Source organism: Aphelocoma coerulescens, chromosome 1, assembly GCF_041296385.1.
Source record: "Aphelocoma coerulescens isolate FSJ_1873_10779 chromosome 1, UR_Acoe_1.0, whole genome shotgun sequence".
Taxonomy (NCBI): Eukaryota; Metazoa; Chordata; class Aves; order Passeriformes; family Corvidae; genus Aphelocoma; species Aphelocoma coerulescens.
In genome coordinates, this window is record NC_091013.1 from 50805149 (window position 1) to 50826271 (window position 21123).

The 21123-nt window shown below is 40.8% G+C and overlaps 1 protein-coding gene across 10 annotated transcripts in view; it reads right to left on the reverse strand.

The window, feature by feature from the left end:
- LMO7 (LIM domain 7) overlaps positions 1–21123 on the reverse strand; it is a 131853-nt gene that overhangs the window by 66913 nt on the left and 43817 nt on the right. For 9 of the 10 annotated variants that reach the window (XM_069008878.1, XM_069008894.1, XM_069008888.1 and 6 more), the window contains exon 4: positions 7356–7462. In XM_069008878.1, the coding sequence (XP_068864979.1) occupies positions 7356–7462 (107 nt within the window). Of the gene's footprint in view, positions 1–7355; positions 7463–7671; positions 7749–21123 lie in introns of those variants that run through there. The other variant, XM_069008901.1, reaches the window with a different exon arrangement.

Here is a 21123-nt window from a genome sequence, read left to right on the forward strand (position 1 = left end):
GGTTAAATGGTTTCCATTTCAGTTTTCAAGACTCACAAAGAGCTGTCTCTTATTTGTTTCATCTCAGCTTGAATTCAAAGATAGTTTCTAAAATGCTGAAGCCTTTGGGATGATTGACTCTTCAGTCACATAGGTGTAAGCAAGAGAATTTACACAGGTACAAGTTTAAGTCCAGTCATTTTCATACTTCGTGCACTGAAGCATTTGGCTTTCATCCAACTCACAACTTTCTATTCTACACAAAATAAAAAGGCAGGAAAGGGTGGTTCCATGTTGTGTGTTTGAGTTCTTTGGGTTTTTTTTATTTTGAGCTCAAATTAGAAAATAAGTTTTTAACACATTAAAATGCATATTTCTTGGAAAAATCAGGACAGCAAATTCAGGTTCAGCTCCATCATACCTTCTTATTATAAGCATTAAATTCTTGAGCAAAAAAAGATTTTAAGATGATATAGTAAGTAGGCAAATATATTAAATATGGAAGTAGACCATGAATTCAGAATTATCGACAGTAAACACCAGTTCTGAACTACTTGTCCGAAAATTGACCTGCATTCTCTCTCTTTCATTGTTGTCTTTTTGTTTTGATTTTTTGGGGTTTTGTTTGTTTGTTCTTTTATTTGTTTGGGGCTTTTTGGTTTGTTTTGGTTTTTTTTAAGTAAAAATTTTCAGGATATTTGACTTTGTCTCCTTTGAACAAAATACGACAGTTGTTCCTGAAGGACAAAACAGGATACAAGTCCCAAAAGAGTGTCTCATCATCACACCTCAAGCTTTAAGGTAGCCCAGTTGCCAAACAATTTAAAGAGTTGAGTGATACTAGTAAAGCAAACCTAAAAAATTCCTCCAAAGACTGAGATGTGGTATTGCTTTTACAATTAAAGCTCTCCAAAAAACAAATTTCAAAGAGCCCTGACAACAGTTTTCCACTCAAAAAGATAATTTTTTCAGGAATTTCTATGTAGATTGCTTTCTTCAGTGGTCTGCCCAACAGTGTTAACACTCATCCCATAGAACAGAAATTTCACTTTGCCTTTGTTTACTCTGCAAAAGAAAGCACCCTGAGCAGGAAACACAAGTGGAATCAGGAAATGCAGCATATTCCCCAGGACTAGACAGGAAGAATATTCAAGTCATAAGAAACATCAGCTACTGTTAAAAAAGAATATTTTCTGATTCACTATATATCTATACTATGTATCTGTATCTACTATATAATGAAATAGCATGCAGTTACTTCCTACCACAAAACCAGTAATTTTCTAAGGGACTAAACTTGGCACTGGAAGAAGTTACACCTGCTTGCAGCTATCTGCTACTGTTTCACTCTTATTTTTAGGAATCATATTAGACCTGCACAGTTAGTGGCTGCATCCAAAAGGCCAAATGAGGCAATTTTTCATCACTGAAAGGAAGCACTGGCAGTACTGTAACTTAAATTACAGGATAAAGAAGACAGGTATTACAGGGCACTCTGTTTGGCTTAAGTCACTCCTAGAAGGCTTCCCTTCCTACAACCCCTAAAAGGAGATGGTTTCTTAATAAGAGACAAGAATTGTGATATGCAAGGTAGTGATTCTATACATATGCTTAAAATACTTAAGGTTGGTGTAACAGTTCACTCTTACATAATCAGAAGAACACCACATGAAATATACCCTGATCCAAATGGAAAAACAGGTGCAGAATATGTGTTTACAGCCATATCACACAGCAACTATTTAACTTTCTCAGGCTTTATTTTGAGAGCATCTATTCTCTGAACAACTGTTTTTGGTGGTATTTTAAATTCAGAAAGTGTTATCTCTGAACTGAAATAGAGAGCCTGTCTCAAAAGCTCATCTGAAATGCAGGAACACAAGGATGAATACAACATATAACAGTTGCTACTTCTCTCCAGTTGGCTTTAGTTATATAGAGCTTTATGTTACAGAAAGCATGGCATTTTAAGTTGTCCAGGACTGCTTTTTGCTTTAGAAAATAATAAAAAAAGACTATGCTAAAGAAACATTAAATAGATTAAGTTAAAAACTACCCAAAATTTTGAAATGTCAGGGCCAAAATCAGAGCTCTGTTATTTCATCTCAGGTATGCACTCAGACCCACTTCAGAAAAACTTCTCCAACAGTGTTTTCTGTTTGCTTTATACAACTAACACATTACAAGATTGATAATGAATATGTAGAAAAAGTGCAGGCCAGCAAAAAGATGAAGGTCATATCCAAATACCAAGTTCTGCAAGGTGATGAGATACTTTCAGCTATCTTGGGAAATAATCACAGAATAGTTTGGGTTGGAAGGGACCTTAAAGATCATCTAGTTCCAACCCTTCTGCCATGGGCAGGGACACCTTCCACACAGACCAGGTTGCTCAAAGCCCCATCCAACCCGTCCTCAAACACTTACAGGGATGGAGCATCCACAGCTTCACTGGAGAATCTAGTCCAGTGCCACACCAACCTCACAGTAAAGAATTTCCTCACAATATCTAAAACGAAACCCACCCTCTTTCTGTTTAAAACCATTACCCTTTGTCTTATTCTATGCATCTTTGTGACATCATCTTTCCTTTAGGCCTTTTTTAGGTGCTGGAAGGTCTCCTTGGAGCCTTCTCTTCTCCAGGCTGAACAACCCCAGCTCTCTCAGCCTGTCTTCATACGAGAGGTGCTCCCTGTTCATCTTCATGGCCCTCCTCTGGAGTCACTCCAGCAGGTCCACATCCTTCCTATGGTGGGTGCCTCAGAGCTGGACACAGTGCTCCAGGTGGGGCCTCAGTTTTTGAGTTTAATTCAGGACATACTCTAAATATAACAATGTAGTAATAATATTAACAGAAGCCAAGTATTTTAATTTGCTCTATTAGTGAAAAATGACATCAGTATGGTAAAACTTCAACATCAGAACTCAGGGGCTGTGGTAGCTTTAAAAACAGTTTGCTATTTAGGATATTGCAGTGAATTTTATTTTTTTCTCCTTAGTTTAATATTTTAATCTATTAAGCCACCATTGTTTGGATTTATTATTAGAATTTAATGAGATTCTTTAACTGGATACCTCATTTTACAGACTTATAAATATTTTCATGTAGAAGAATTAATTTGCTTCAAAGATAAATTTGAGTTTACACGCTCAGTCTGAGTGTTCAGGCTGCCTCCTTTAAAATGCATAACTGGGATAACAAACTCCATCAGAATTGAAGTTTGGTGTCTGCCTATGTGAACTCTCCCTTTTAACTCCATGGTATGATTTTATTAAGAGCCCTTCCACAGCTGGGAACAACTGGGTGTGTCACCCCTAAAGAGCTGGGTAAGGAAGTGCTTAACATTTTTAAATAGTAACCATGCTGACAACTGAGAGTCACTAAGCTTGTATTACATTCTTACTTTGACAGAACCAAAAAAGAATCAAATGAAGTACTAAGATAATCTTGCATTAGTATAAATAAATTACAAAACCTTCACTAACTGCTGGATTTTAAAACAGCGTCTCCAATTAGAAATAATAAAATTGTAGGCCGAAAAAATCAAATATACTGAAAGAACTGAAGAGGGACAAATTCATTTACACAAATAACTAGCCACTGAATAAGATGATATGCATATGACTGGGTATGTGAGGAATAAGTCCATCTGGATGATTCTTCTTGGAACACATGACATATTGCTGTACTATACCACTAAGCAATAACTTCTGCAGATTTACAGAAAGACTGAACTATAAATCTCAGACTTTAATCCACACTCCCATTTTCACTGGCAGAAAAGAAACCATCCATGCCAGGACCATTTTTCCACACCACCCAACTACTAATCTTGCTGATCTGGCAAAGCATAAAGTTTGCAAGGCTTAGAGCAGCAACCAGTAATTTTAGCCAGCCTTTTTCACACAAACTTCTAAACAATAAAATTTTAAGGAGCTTTTCCTTTGCAAAAAAAAATAATCACATAATCACTTGGAACTAAAAGTCTGGGTATGTGAGAGGATTCTTGAGTCTCCTGTCCCAGATTACTTCTAGTAATTATTGAGGAGGGTTTCACATCATGCCTGTGCATCATCTCAGTTGCAAGAGAAAACAAAATACAAGTGAAAGTTGCAGCCTCCTCACCAGATAGAAAAATTATTTTCTCAGAACAGATTCTGTTCATGAGGAACAGAGGGTCTTTACCTTAACTCAGGTGGCACAAGAACACTGCACCACATACAGAGTTTGGTATCTCTGAATGGCTTTGCGGTGGTGTTGATTAGACAGAGTGCTATCAGCAAAGGTACGGTGAAAGGCAGCAAGTACGCTCAGAAATAAAGCACATGGAGAAAATAACTTTTCCTGCTGGGAAGGGAGCCTGCCCAGGCGGGACAGGATGGCAGTCCAAGATGCCAAAAGCCCGAGGGCATATGACATCCCACAAGGTAAAAAGGGGATACCACACATAACTGCCAGGCAGCAGAGACAGGAGAGGCACATAGAACACAACTTCACAGAGCTCATCCACCTCAAAAGGTAAGTGTGCCTCCTGAGGACCTTCCCAGCACCAGAGGAGTCAGATCAATTAAACAAGTGTGAGAGGGACAGAGATGCAACCTCCCAGATAGTGTGAAAGACTGGTTTTGCTCTTACATAAGATGACAACTCTCGTGTCCTCCTTAGCAGCAGAAGCAGACCCACCCTTTTAATGGTACCTTCCTCTGATCAATTTTCCATATCCAAGGCAAATCAAGCACCTTTGTCATGCCTGACAGTCCATGCATGTGTCCTACCAGCACCCTATTCTCTGCCATCCCAGCCTGTTAAACTGACTTTTCTAAGCACCAGTTTATTTAATCTATTTTGGGTATGTAAAAAAACATGTGCTAAGAGTGGTGCAACAGCAGAACAGAGCAGTCCTCTTGCGGTGTCAAAATACACACTGCTTGAGGCACACGTTAGTGTTATCCCATACAACATATCACAGGTGCTTTAAGATGTGGGCAATTAGCCTCAGGTGATATAGCAGCAAAATGAATTTGCTTAGGAATGTTAGAAATCCAAAAGTTAAATGAAATGTTTTAAATTGGTCAGTAGATAAAATGTTTTCCTTTTTTGTGACAAGATATTATTTACTACTAATTATGAAACTAGAGTTAGCAGAGGATAACAAAAAAGCAAGACATCAAATAGTACCCCTTTTCTGGGAACTGGCATCCTAAAAGTTTTGAAGACATTGGTAATTCATCTTGAATGTATGAAATTATGTATTTCTATTAAATAACAAAAAAACACATCAGATAAAATTCCAGATCAGACAGCATTTCTCTCCTGACACACATATAAATCTCTCTGAAAATCCTCTGAAGAATAGTTTGTCCTCTGGGTAATCAAATTATTTCTATCATTAACTTCTCAATAGAGAGAGTTATCTTCATGTAACTTATTTCCTTCGTTTCTTGGAATAAAATTTCCCTCCCATCCCTCTCCAACCTCCTAAATACATCAAAAGGGCTCATATAGTTAGGACACCACTTTACAGCGTGCTCAGATAGAGAAGTTTTGAATTACTCTGTAAGCATTTAAAACACACTGTGGGACTGTCATATGATATATAATGTGTGGAGAAGGAAACTCATACTGAAACAAATCACAAGAACACAGTTGTATGGCTGGCAGCTCTTTTGACCCTAGCCCAGACCCCCTGCATTGCTGTCCATAAGAAGTACTCAACAGTTAAATCTGCTTTTTTGAAAAACACTAATTAAACCATTGCTGAGAAGGTATGATGTAAAACCCCTGTTGCCTCGTGACAACTTCAAATTCCAGCCTTACTCTCTGCTCATGGAGCCGGGAAGGGAACTGGCGGTTCTGAAAGGACCCAAAAAAGCCTCGGTTACAGATCCACTGGATGAATTTCATGGCTGACCTCACTTGGGTGCCGTGGTTTAACGTCGGGACGAGTTGGACAACATACCTTGCACAACAGTTTGCTATCTCGACCTCCCTGGGGCTCCAGCTTGTCGCTACTGACGCCGTTGAACACCAGCTCCTGACCACCTCCAACCCTTCCCAGCCATACCCTTGGAGCAAACCTCCACCAAAATAACTTTTGCTAGGGCTCTGTGGATAATTTAAGCACGGCAGAGGTTACCAACCCTCGGGCTTTTGGCATGACTTAGGAACCAGCAGAGAGAATACCAACATCCTGGAAGGGTGCCAAGTCCCTAAACACCAGATTAGTGAGAAATTACGTTTCGGGTATGAGTCAAAGACTGGAAAATACATTGCCATCTCACGTATCAGACCTCAAAACAGTATGAACTTTCATTCTGAAACCAGGCAGAGAGCATGTCAACAGGCTACCACCTGATCCACCTACAAGAGATTTCTTTCTAATTAAAGCAGTTACATGTCATTTCACAGGGCTTTTTTTCCTTGTATTTACAGAGTTATTACTGCCTGTTCCTCTTTGATAAAACTGGTAATTTAAGACAGGAATCAATCCTTCACATTCAACTCGACTGGTTTCCAGGAAAACCCACAAAAGATTTTTTTTTTTTTTTTTTTTTTTTGGAGACAGTAAATTCACCTTTTGTCCAATATAATAAAAACAGTTCATACTGTAACAAATCAAGATGCCCTTGGATGATTTTTGCCTTGGCTCATTTATTTTAAAACATCTGTGTATATAGTGAAGTTTCACCTTAATCTCTCAGAAAACTGGTAATAAAATTCTTATTAGGAGACACAGCAGTCCTGAAATATGAAAATTCACTAATTATATTTCATAACCAAGCTACTTCTATTTCACAGGAAAACTCCCACCTCCGTAAACATGCCAATTACCCTTTGTGCAATTCAGTACTTAATTTCCACACACGCACACCCCCCTTGACAGGGGATGGGCACTCAGAGACAAACATCTGATTAATATTTGGAGTGGCAAAACCAGCAGTCCTTAAGGAACACAGTACCTAAGCCTCAAATCCATTTGGGTAAGTATCAGAAGTACCACAACAGCCTTTCAGATTTACATTGGTAATCAGAAATCATAGAGAAGTGATGCTTTTGATATCATCTAACAATTTTTCTCTAAGTCTAAAATAAGCTGAACAGTTTCCATCTCATATTAAATGTTGTAAATATTCATTAACAATTAGTTTGCTTGTAAGGCAAGTATTATTATAATAATACTTCATTTTTTAATTACATTTCTGCAAGTCTTATATACTAGCTTTAACAAGGCTTAAACCCTCCCCACAGTATTCAGAACTGCTCGTACCAGATTAAAAGAAGAATTTTCCATAGGCAAACATTAAAAAAAAAAAAATAGACTGTGAAAGAGCTTAGAGGCAGAAGGAAAAGAAGAAAACAAAACCACAAAACTCACTTGACTGTAACTCGATTGGACAAATCCTGAAGATCTCCTGGGTGAAAAAGCTGAGCTTCTTTCAGTCCAATGTTCTCACACGCTTTCAGAAAAACATTTATATTATCCTGCAAAGAGAAGTAGAAAGCAGTTGCTCAGTTAAGAGCACTAAGCAGGTTTTGCAAGATGATTAGTGCGAGCCTTTAAATGTCAAAGTCCAGCTCACGTAAATAATACTGAAAAAGCAATCTTCTGGATCATAAACGCTGCTCGTTTCTCATGCACACAGGCAGGCTGGGCTGCGATCTCAGGGACTGAGGGGTATGTTAAAGATTACCTGGCATAAGGCAGCAGTGAGCCAGTAGGCAGCAATCTCTACTTTGATGTCAGCTCTGCTCAGCAAACAAACGCCCTCTTCCTAGCTTTGCACGACAAGCCTCACCTCTTGCCTTTAAAAATAACTCCAGCTACTGACATTCACCACCCAGAAACTCTTGGCAGTGGGGGAAGAAGAGGAGGGACGCTCCGTTTCTATGCTCACAGACTGATGAGGGAATACTGCACCTGGAGTCTGGGTTTGGTTGCTGAGAAAAGCTCTGGAGAGACAGAAACCAAACTGTATTCAGAGCTGCTGCTGCCTCACTTGGGGGGGTTTCTCTCCTTCGAGTTCCTCCCCTTCCCACATCCACACCCCCACCTCCCCAACTTCACACCAATCTGTAACAAAATATAGGTGCAGCACCCACTCACTGCACCTGCTGCAGGATCGACTGACCCATGAGAGAAATGTTAAAAAAGAATAAATCTAATGATATATAGAGAGATTATACAACCTGTGATCTCTTTCCACTTCATAAACAGTGGGCAATAGGCAAGAAATTCCTTCTCGTTAAGGCGGAATGCTATCAACAACAAAAGAATGTGCCCTCTTGTGCACTTGCTTCCTTCAGCTGGGAGCCAAAGGAAAAGGTACACGAAGTTACTTAATTCATAAGCTACACACAGCCCTGTCATTAAGAGTTTGTAAGTCAAGGTGCTGGTATCAGTTTCACAGCAAGGGAAAGCTCTGCTTCAGCAATTTAATATGCTTTAAACTTTTTTTTTTTTACATATAATCACAGGATGTAACAGATATTCGTTCATTTAAAATTAATTAAAAAAAAAAAATCTACAAAGAAAATAACAGCTGCTTCTAATATAGAAAGTAAAACAAACCCAAGAATCCCCACAACCTTCTGTTTCGAAGGTCCCTGGGATTCTAGTATTCCTTATCAGTCTGTAAACATGGCTTAATTCAAGGAAAATATTTGAGCAAGGTATTCCCCATGCAGGCTGTGGGCTCTGCATTACCACATCTGAAAGATCCCAGGTGTCTTACACCATGAAGGTTATGCCCGAAGGCCTGATGAGAGGTGCCATGGTTGGGGCACCCTGCTGCAGGGGGTGCAACATGATGGCAAACATGGGGGACACAATGTGGTGGCAGATGAGAGGAGGGAGCTGGAAGGATGGAGGACCAACCTCACCTATGCCCGGGCACTGGCCCCTGCAGTGCCCCGAGGCTGCCTGCACATTTGGCCAGCAAAGAGCTTCATGCTGTGAGATGAAGCCTCAGAAGGGGCACTTATTTTTCCTTTCCATGTAATGCCCCTTTTTTCTTTCCATGCAACATGGGGAAAGATGGCTAGATGTGTCAACTTTATTCAATTAATATTTGAGTGTCACATTAGTACCAAAACAGCAAGGACTTGAAAAGGCATCATTTCCTCTGCATGGAAGAAGCCACAGGCTACAGTCTCGTTGCAAGAAGAGGAACTACTTGCTAAACACCAATCAGGTCAGTGTTCAGGGGGCTAGGGAGTCTAATAAACTGGCAAGTAAGGCACAAGAAGAAAGCAGCAGAGCAGAAAGAATGAGTAACTCCAAGGTAATGAATTGGAGAGACACCAGCAGCAGTGAAGGCAACGTGGTCTGATCGGTCTGACCAGTCACCACAGCTCAGAGCAAGCTCCCAAACCAATGGGTTATGTCAACCACAGTGCTGCAAATGAGCACATTGTGCACGTAAACAAGGAAGAAGAGTCAGATTTAGAAAAATAGATGTCGTCTACACCCTGAGAGCAACAAAAACAAAGCAGAGGAGTTGCTCATCAGTGGTTGCTTGGCTGCACAACCACAAAACTGTTGGCATAGGAGAGAATTACTTTTGAAGGTGTTTCAGCAATTAAACCTATCAAGCATCAACCTCCTGATAAACAGCACTTACAGCCCCTGAGAACACCACAGTTGACAGGAGTCAAGACTGTCAGGAATGGGGTCAGAGGCAGGGAGAGATAACATGGAGGCAGAACACCGTTAGTCATGGCACTCACATGCAGGATAAAACATGGTTCAAAATCTCCCTTCCTTCAGCTCCCAAGCCAGAAGTTTGATCATACCTGCCATCTCACAGGTTACTGCCTCAACACCAGCTGTTCTGCATTCAGGGCCTAGAAATGACCCTCACAGCACCAAGAGGTGACACATCCAATAGGCTATTTATCAGGTTTGGATATTGACACAAAAAGGTATCATTTAAACAAATCAGCACTTCTAAACACTGTCCTTGCCAAGTTATTCTTGACCATTCCTAATCATCTTCGTTAATCAGCAAAGCCACAGGTCCCAAAATAGCTAGCAGCCATTTTAAACTCTATCAGAATAATGAATGGGAAGATGAATTTTAAATAGCACCACAGAAATAAGAAGAAAAAAAAATTACAAGTTCTCAACCTTGCAATTAAATTTATCATTAGAAGTGCGAATGGGAACATTTTTCAGTGATTAATGCACTCAAATATAGAAACCATGACACTATTCCTTTTACCAATGCAACTGTACTTTAGCAAGACTAATGGTCTCTGCCACTGCAGCTTCAAAGGACATATTGTAATCTGAATCTCATCACACTTCACAAAAACAGTTCTATTTAAACATCCAGACCTCAAAATCCTGGAGAAGCACAATGCACCATACCTATCTCTAGGGTGACAAAAGTCACTGATGAGATGTGCTTAAGAGAAAAAGGTTCATCCACCACCCTCCTCTGCCACCAAGGGGTTCCCAATCTCTGGAAAAAGGAGCAGGCCATTTAAATTTAAGAAAAATTCAAATTAGCAGAGAAGAAGGATTATGATGATAAGGGGAGATGAGGGACTTAAGACAATGAAAACTGGAGAATTTTATTCCATTATACCAATAAAATGGATCATGAGAGGCAATACTAGTGCCACCTATCAGCACAAGAGAAGCAAAGCCAGAAGGGGAGTGAAGAGCTGCCCATTTCAAAAGCAAGGATCCATTGTCAGGCAGATCAAATACATTTTTGCAGAAAACATAAGGTTCTGACCATTATTAGAGGATGCTCTTGAACTAACAGGGACAAAATCACTTAGTTAATTTTTGTTTGTATTATTAACAGAACTCAATCACTGCATTTCCCTGAGCATCTGAAGTTGGAATTAGCATCATAGAATTACAGGTTTTAAAACACAACAAAAATAAAGCCTGAAGTCTAAACCACAAAATTCAAGTGTAATTCATTTCTGGTATGCTATTACTACTTCTAAGTGTCTTGGTGAGAGGGAGCGGGGAGGTTGGAATGAAACTGTGGGTAGGGCTGGTTTTTTCCCCCAAATGATGTGCATGATGGAACAGCAGAGCATTTCAAATGTTCCCAGCATGGCTTGAGTTTTCCACATGCTGTACAGACTTTTTTTAAATGCACAACATAGAACCCTGACTAGATAGAGCTATTACCCTTCAGTATTCCATTTTTGCCTCAAACTTCAAAGTGAACCACACCCAAAAGCTCTGCAAAGTCATAATGTGGGAGAGACAGAGCTGCCAGTGGGAAGCAGGTCATCCACAAGCAGCCTTTTAAATACTGCTGTTCAGGGAAAAAGCAAACAATCCTGCACACTTTCAGCTATGTACCTGACTTTCTGGTCCCCATGGGGCATCACTAGACATAAACCCCTCCCTCTGCTTGTTGTTAAAGCATTTCCCTCTAACCAGTGCTTTGAAGGAGCCGAGATGACATCTCCACATTGAAAATGAGGCTGTGGTTCACACCCTCCTTCCAGCATCCAAGCAGAGCAGGACTGCCTCTCACTCCTGCAACCCCATGGACATGAGGAAAGAAAAGAGCTGAGTCTTTCCTGTCCTTCACTTGCTGGTCCTCAGTGCTGCTCCTGATCCTAGGCCAAGGGCTGGGAGGCTGTGCCAGAGCAGATGAATGTGAGGGGAAGAGCAGGGGTGATGCTGCAGGGCTCCTCAGCCCTATCACTAAACTCCAGTCCACAAAGAAGAAAGAAGCCTGTCCCACTATGGGGAAACACAAGAATACGGACACCGTCCTTTAAAAAAATCACAATATTAAAGAGCAAATTAAAAAAAAAAATTTAAAAAAAAAAAAATTGAGGCAGTGGGCAGTGGTTCTGCCTTGCACCTGTGATCAGCTCCTAATATATGTCACCTTGGCAAGAACTTGAAAGAAAAAGTGCTGGTGAGGTGCTGGTGGTGGTAGGGAAGTACAGAGCTTCCTCAACACCTAAAAAAAGGAGGAAAAAGAGCACTTTTAAACAAGAAAAAATAAATCGGCATGAGCAGCAGGAAAGTAAGAGAAAAGACAAAAGATTCAAAAAGGATCAAGAAAAGGTTGACATTAAGAAGGAAAAAACCCCAAAGCCACCAAGCTGAGATGGGACATAAGAGTGTGTAAAGCAGAAAAAGCATTTTTACTGTTTCTAAAGTAAGAATTAATTAAAAGAGGTCTCCCCATAAGAGAGTATAGATACCATCTTATTTTGGCTACTTACATGCAACGCGATGTCACACTAAATTTGGCTTGTGTAACAGAGCTGCACTTTTATTAAAAAAAAAAAAAATCTCTCATTATCATGATTATCTGGGTGGGACAGGAATATTAATTTAAACAAGTGTGTAAATACATTTTCTTTCTTTAGGGCGCAGTCAGTCATGCTGTGTGGTAAGCCTGGTCTTCTCCCTAGTTAACTGTTTCTCTGAAGCCCTGCATATGCACCAAAACACAATGAAATCTCATAGGCATACAAGTTATGGCACATCTTTCAAATCACTTGGCAACTGGGAAAAAAAACCAATTTAACTAACATGGTATTTTTCTGTTTTTCCTGGGTATATCAGCCAATAAAAGACAGTACTCTAGGTTGTCTCCTATTCTGAAACAAATACCTGCTGTTTCAGTCAAACCCCTTATTTCTACTGCTATTCAAGCTCCGGTTTGGAGGGGAGAGTTGGGGAGGAGGGTGTTTGGGTTTTTTGTGGGTTTGGGGAGGATTTTAAGGGGTTATTTTCTGAGTATGGAGGGGATAGTACCCTATGCTTGAAAGGCCATGAAACGTATTTGCACTAAAGTGCGACATCATCATCCAGACCATGATTTGGTGCCAGAAGGTTTTTTTTCAGTTTCCAGGCTTCCAAAAATAAATAAAAATTAAAGGAAAAAAAAAAAAAAGAGAAAGACAAAAACAACCAAGTACCAAGTACCTATAGTGCCTAGCAACAAAAACTTTTGACATTTTAAGAAGAGAGATTGATGCATTTTTTTTGGCTACAGAATTCTGAAAATCATTTGAATAGGTCACATTTAAGAGGCATTTTTCCTTAGTACTACATTTATCAAGACATTTAGTCATCTTGAAAGCTTACAGTGTGTCTCCAACTCTGCCTTCATGACAAACCCTCTTTTATTGGCACCGTCATTCCCTTATGTAAGGATATTTTCCATTAAAAACACTGGCATTTTTTTAAAGTAGAAAATATTTTTCATATGCACAGCATTATACCATCCACTCAAGTTGGCTCAAATCAATCTAATGCAGAATTTAGAGCTGCATTTGGCAGCAGCATCACTGCACAGCTACGCATTGTTTATACTCAGAGGTGGGGTAAAAGGAAAGAAACCTACAGCAGGAGCCCGTTGAACAAGTTGGGTGACTTGCTCTTCCTTGGAGGTACGTTTCGGTTATTAGCCCTGGCTGCGGGTGCAGGTGGGGGCAGAAGGGGTGAGAGGATAGGAGGGAATAGGGCTGAACACCAACCCTGTGGTCTGACCGCAGGCCTAGGAGCCAGGAACTCCCCATTACCACCTTGGCCTTGAATGTCAGGATGTTCGGTGCCAATTACCCACCCGTCCCATCTGTAGATTGTGATCCCAGCTCCTACAACTCTCTGTATTTCTCTGAAGGCCAACAGTTTCAACCTTGAACCAAACGCAGGAGGAGTGGATAGAATCCCTAAACAGCTCTTTTCCTCCCTTTTTGGGCCCAAATCTAAAAATAGTAATTAAAACAATCATCCTGCAGACATAATTTGACTTAGGGTGACCTCAGGGCTTCTGTTCAGTAAATTATCCCACCTATAACAGAGTGCACAGAGCACTGTGTTGGCCAAAGATCAGAAACTGCGTTAATTGCTTTGCCACTCCCCTCTGCGCACACCCTTCATTGCTTTTCCACACTGGGTAAAATAATAAATTACTGTGATCCTTGACACAGGGATTCCCTGCCCCAGCTCTATGCATGATTACAGATACTAAATCTTTAATGATTCACTGCCAGCTTTCCTCTCGAAAAACAGGTGTTCCTGCTGTGAGAATGCAGGAATGAATCTTTGTGCACAAACTTTGCCGTTACCTTGGTGCTGCCAGTATCAATAACTGTAGATCAGCCAGGAAGAGGAGGAGCATTCCCCTTCACCATTGCGACCATTATGGAAACCCCATTTTAAAGCAGCCTTAAGTAAAGAATCATCCTGGTTTCGGACAAAAAGGTCCATCTGTCTCCCAAACCCCAAGTCCATCTGCAGTGACTGCAGCTGGTTATGATTCTCTGTAAGACCAAGGTGTATACTGAGGGATCTTCCCCAAAACTTGTTATTCAGGTCCTGGCACTGCCCACCACCAGGTGTAATGGCCAGCAGAAGACATCTCTGCTCAGCCCACCTCACTGCCTGCAACCTCTCACAGCACTGAGCTCCACAGTTTCTTCACAATGGGAGTAACTGGATGAAGGAAAACATACAGGGGAAATTAATGTGGGCTGTTGGGGTTTTTAAACAGGACTTCTGAGTTGACAGCTTTTAAGGTGTTTAACACAAGAAAGGACCAACTGTCTTCAATGACTCAAAATGCCTCCCAGGCTGATATCTCTAACCGTGCAACAGCATAACCTTGCCTATGACGTTACAGACGTATATCACAGCAACAATGGGTACCAAATGAGCCTTTTATTGATAAGAGAGTGAATATCAGGTTGTAAACTGCAGGTGTGTTTTTGGGATGTCACCACTACCAAATAAGGCCATCTGGAATGGAGAAGGACAAAAGTACAGCAGGCTGGCAGACAAGCCTTGTTAATAGAGCTCATCCACTCACAGGCATTCATATTGTAATTAAAGTATAAGTTTGGAAAGCCAGTATGGAAGAACTAGCCTGGACTATTTCCTTCTTTAGACAAGCCTTAACTTTCCCACCAGCTAGCTGCATTCCAATCAAAGTCAAGGGGAAAAAAAAATAAAATTCAAGTGATATGCTTTACACCCCAAACAGTTTATACAAAACAGACTCTGCAAGCAAAGTGTCCTAAATGCTCCAGTGCCAAGTACTGGAATGACAGTAATCCACTTAAAGGTGAAACTCCCCTGAAGCCTAATGAGTAATAAAAGAAGTAAAGACCTCTTGCTCTTGAAACACAGTTTTGGCAGAGCTTGCTTTCCTCCTCCACCAATTCCCTTTTTTTTATTTGTATATATAGGTTTTTTTGTTTTGCTCACACAGGTTAACAACTTGATATAGGTGAAATTCAGCTTCTTTGTACATAGGACTTGAAACAGAGCCTCAGAGCTGCAATTCATGTGGCCCCTGGTTTTTGGACAATTATTTAGTACTTCATTCTTCCTAAGAGAGCATTTGGGAGGTTCCTCTTAACTTTGCTTCCTTCGAGAGCCAAGCATCTTTTGTTTCTTAACAGGAGTAGCACCCTAGTACTGTATCTAATTTTTGCTGCCCTGTCATGGGCTTATGCTGTGCTGTCAAGAAGCTTTCCCAGCACCCTGGGTCAACAAGTTGGTTTGGAGATGACCTGTCTTGGAGCCCACCTGAACCCCTGCACCAGTGCCAGGCTTGCTCACGCCCCTCCCCATCCTCCTGCCATGCAGACAGCAGCTTGGTCACCCCAGCTGAAGCAGTTCAGCACCCTGCATTTGGCAGCACTTGTTGCTGGTGTTGTTGTTAATAGCTCTTTCACATACCTCACTGGAGGAGGGTGATTCAGCACAGACACATGGGCGCGGAGGTGTTCAGACAGGCGTTAGGAGATGTGGTATGACAATTTTGTACCAAACAGAAGGGTAAATAGCATGGCTGCACAGCTCCACCACTGATACTGCAGAAAAAGTTACCACTGCTGCAATTAACATCTACTTTCTTTGAAAACTGCCATGAGTTTTAAACACCTTGCATTGATAAATATCCGAAAAGCCAGAGGTGGGGGGGGTGGAAGGGGGGAAGTACTCTAGTGTCTACCTTATGAAGATTTAGCACAAACACTGAGTGCTGCAAGGAATCTCAAATCTTCACTTCCTCGGCAAAGGCAGGAGAAATCAGATTAGGAATGTCACAAGTATGAGTTAAGGTGTGTACTTCTTCTACATGGTTGACTTTTTTTTTCCAGTTCGGAAGGAATGTTCTTGACAAACACAGACACAGTCATCAGTTACTTCAGAAATAAAAATAGCATACAAACAACAGAGTATACCACAGACTACAGCTGATTGAATGATAAATGGACATTTCTTGCAGCTCATTTGGCAACCGTATTTATGTGTTTTGTTAAGTGGCATCAAGCTCAGGCAAAAAGGGTAATACTTTTTCAGAGCTTTGGTTTAGAGCAGGAGGAGGGACGAAAATTTTCCATATTAGAAAGTTCTTGCTGCCAATCATATTACTTTATAGTCAGTTGACAAGGTTTTTAAAAACTAAATAATTACTTAGCATTTTGACATCTCGCCCCAGTAACACACTAAAAGCACTGGTTTGGAAGATTGATCTCATTTAAAGCATCCCAAAATACTGCTTTTGATTCATAGATCAACCAGCAGGCACAGCACTTACTGTCCCCCTGACAAGAGGCCAGGGCAATTAGCTGAACCACCATTTCTTGGGGTCTGCATCCATACACTTTCTCCCCACTTCTTATGTCTCCTAGACACATTTCACTTCACCATCACCATCCTAAAACCTGTCAAATTCAACCCTGTGTCTGGGTTTCACTCTGTCTGATCAATGTCTTGAGCAGCTACTAAAAATGTCACAAAGAGTTTGCATCAACCTCCTCTTTCCCCACACCCTACATTTCAAAGTGTTTAGGCAGCAACAGAAAACAATTAAAGGAAATTCAGAGCTAAGGCTGAAACATACCATATGTTTTCAAGCAGAGGGGCACAAAACATCAGTAAACCACTGCTGAGATTACATACTCCCACTATCAGGCATGGAAAAACTACAGAACAATGTCATCTCTAACTATTCATAACCATACTTCCTTTCTAGCACACAACCCTTTCTTCTTAATTGTCTGCTAGGGGTATTTCCATACAGGCCACATTCCTCTTTCCCGTAAGACAGCAAAAAGAGTACCAACAGTGATTTATAGTTCCATGTACATTCCTATCAGGTCTTGCTCTACTCCTGACATTTGCTAATTTTCCCTTTTCTTGGTTTACAGTGTAGTCAATGAGAAAACTGGACTGAAGTCAAGACTGCACCCCTACCCTACAAGTGCTGATTAACCTCAGCACTAAGGCCACTAAAACTCTCACTAACCACACTCTACTATCTTTAGGTATAGAACTGAAACAATGGTAAAGAACTCTTTGCGACGCACTCCAAGATCTGACACATTAGAAACTTCTTATATAAGAAGAAGCAAGACTTTTCTTAAATTTAACTATTTAAAAATCAGGTCTCTAAAATGCTTCATAAATTCATAAAACCAGAAAAAAAAATCATAACTTTTTTGGAGGTTTTTTAAACAGAATTTTCATCCCAGTTACTGTGGCCATCATGTTCCCAAACTTGAAGAAACATCTGCTTAGGCGTTTGAGGTAATGTAAAATTCAGTAGTTTCAGTTGCCAACGGAAACACATTTACTAATTTCCAAATTGCATTTTTCTGAGCACTGACAAAATCTCACTAAAATACATCACATAAGAAATGCAACACTTTATCTGATGGCCACATTTGAAATACAGTGCTGTGTCAATTCCCAGGTGAAAAGATTTTTTTCTCATACTAGTAACATGGGATCATAGAATGGTTTGGGTTGGGAGGGACCTTACAGATAATCTTAGTCCAACCTGCCTGCACTGAACAGTGATATCTTCAACTAGATTAGGTTGCTCAGAGCCCCATCCACCCTGACCTTGAACGTTCCCAGGGATGAGGCATCCACTATCCCTCTGGAAAAGCTGTTCCTGTACCTCACCACCCTCACAGTAAAGGATTTTTTCCTTTCATCTAATCTAAATTTATCCTCTTTTTACTTAAAACCATTACAAGAAGTAATCACAACAGTCCCTTCTAAAAAGTTTGTCCTTATCCTTCTGATAATTTTCCTTTAAATATTGAAACATAGAGCCTTCTCTTCCCAGGCTGAATAACCCCAACTCTCTCAGCCTGTCTTCATAGGAGAAGGGCCCTTCCCTGAACCCTCTCCAACAGGTCCACATCCTTATAACCGGATGCAGCACTGCAGGTGGGGTCTCACCAGAGCAGAGCAGAGGGGCAGAATCCCCTCCCTGGCCCTGCTGCCCACGCTGCTTTGGGTGCAGCCCAGGACATGTTTGGCTTTCTGGGCTGTGAGTGCCCATGGCTGGGTCATGTCCAGCGTCTCAACCACCAGCACCCCCAAGTCCTTCTGGGCAGGGCTGCTCTGTATCTTATATTGATACTGGGGGGTTGCCCCAACCCAGGTGCAGCCCTTGCACTTGTCCTTGTTAAACCTCCTGAGATTCCCACGGGCCCACTCCTTGAGCTCGTCCAGGTCCTCCCGAATGGCATCCCATCCTTTAGGTTTGTCAACTGCCCTGCTCAGCCAGCTTGGTGTCATCTGAAAATGTGCTGAGGGTGCCCTCGATCTCTTTGTGTCATTGATGAAGATAGTAAACAGAACTTGTCCAAGCCAGAATCTCTAAAGGACATTCCTTGTCAGTAATCTCCCTCTGGACATTAACTATGACCACTACCCTCTCTGTGCAACCATCCAACCAATTCCCTATCTATCAAATAATCCACCCATCAAATCTCTCTCTCTCTCTCTCTCTCTCTCCAATTTAGACAGGAGGGTGTTGTGGGGGACTGCATCAAGGCTTTACAGAAGGCCAGATAAGTGACATCTGCATTCCTTCCCTTGTCCACTGATGCGGTCACTCCATAACAGAAGGCCAATAGGTTGGTCAGGCAGGACTTGCCCTTGGCTGTCCCAAATCACCTCCCTGTTCTCCATGTGCCTCAGCAGAGGTTTTAGGAGGAGCTGTTCCATGATCTAAACAGGCCCAGATGTGAGGCTGATGGGTCAGTAGTTCCAAGGGTCCTCCTTTCTACCTTTTTCAAAGATGGGTACAGTGTTTCCCTTTTCCTGTAAATTTCTTGCTTCCCACAAGAAAAAGGAAAATAACAGTTTTGGGAAGTTTTTTCACTTGCAGCATAAGAAGAATATTGAACAAGAAGAACTACTACTATAAAGAGGAACATGCCCTCATTCCTACCATCCAAAGTACTCCTGAGCCTGCATTAAACCTATAAACTGCCTTAGAAAAGAGAGCACATTGCATGCAGGGCATGAATTTGGGAGATCATACCCACTTTCACTTTCTTCCTCTTCAGTTTTATATATATTGAACTTCAGTCACAAGAAACACCCACTGCTATTGCAAAACAAAAGTTTCCACTCATGTAAGGATTACTCCAAGTAAGAAGTCTCTTAAAATACTTGTCTTTCTGAATTTCCCAACAACTTGCTGAACATAGTCATCCAGAAATCAGGTAATGATGCCTCTTAGGTTTTGTTTACACATTTAAATTAACACCTTTCCAGAAAAATACAGATATCCCCTTGTGCCTTGCCTTAAGAAAAGCAATACCAGACTAATCAGCTTCCTGGTGAATGATCTCAAATAGTACTTCAGCAGCTTCACTCTTAGCAGGGCTGCATATGCACTCACCTGGTACGTCTGAATGTACAGGCCACTGACAAATCAAAATCCCATAACCCAGATCAGCCACAAGAGAGGGCCATGGCGATGCCATGAAGATTTTTTGCCTTTTCTTTTATACCCCTGTTATACCTTTTTGCAACTTCTGTATTCTTAGTGCATTTTGGCTACATTCTTGGACTTGTTTGTCATGCTGAGAGACTAAACATTTTAGAAGCTTCATAGCTAGGGATCGGTGTGCCCCAGACCCCAAGGTCCTCTCCAGAACACATTCTGTAAACCAAGATAGAACATCCAGGGGAAGGTTCCTTGGGGAGGGGGGCTCACTCCAGCCTCTCACTGGAGAATCTTTGATAGACACGATAGATATCTTTAATAGATATGCTGATTAGTAAGACAATGTTATACCAGATCTTCACAGCATTGCAGTGGGCATTGGGGTGCGCTGGACCTGGACATAGTGCACCTAAGGATCCTTAAAATAAATACCAAGGTAAAATCCCTTTTCCCCTTCTAACCGTGTATGACTCTTGATTTTAAGACCAGGAAAAGGCATCAATGGAAGCAGGACTGAAGGCAGAGCCCACAGCTACCACATTAGCTGTAATGTGTTCTGTTACTCCTCAAAAAGGTGACTTAAACCTTCAGAAGAAATAGCAATGCTCCACATCACTCAGTATTACTCCCTCATCACGTCAAATACTTATCAGCTCATTAGTCAGATCTTGACCAAAATTTATGAGGCTATTTTTTACAAGCATTTTTGGACTTAATTGCTGCACAATCAGCAAGTTTAAGTCTATATTTTCTGATGTTCAGTAGTAAAGCAAAGCAAACAGCAGCTTTTATATAACTTACTCCATGTATTTGTGTACTTGCCCTTCCTCATTTTTCATGAGGAATGGAAAAGCGGAGGAGTTTCCTTATAATTAGTTTCTCATAGCAGACAAGATGCCATTATTACTCTTGACTCATATACTAGACAAATTCACAGACGGAATTTAAGATGAAAAAATAATTATTAAAAAAATAAATATAATGCTAGAAGACAGAAAGGATGCACCAATAAAAAGCATAAAGGCTATACTAAAGACCAGATGGTGAACATCAAGAGAAAGTAATCAGAATGAAGGAATGAAATTTGGAAGTAGAGGTACTTTGAAAAAAAAACCAATTCATTTTAAATCAAATTAAAGCCTCTCATATATCATCAGATATCTTAAATTTAAATAGAAAACACAACTAATTTGATTCTAAGTAATCTAGAGAAGGAAGTTTGTAGCTGAATCCTAAATAAAACATACAATTGAACTAATCTGTACAATTGTGGACTCTACCTGAAAAATTGTTTTGAAAGCATCTACAATAAAGTAAAAATTTCATCTGCATGCCATTCCCCTGGAACACAAGAAAAAAAAAAAACACCACCAGAAAAACCCATCACCCTGTCAAGAAAAGTTTCCCACAGAAAAGGAAAATTTGGCCAGCTCTCCT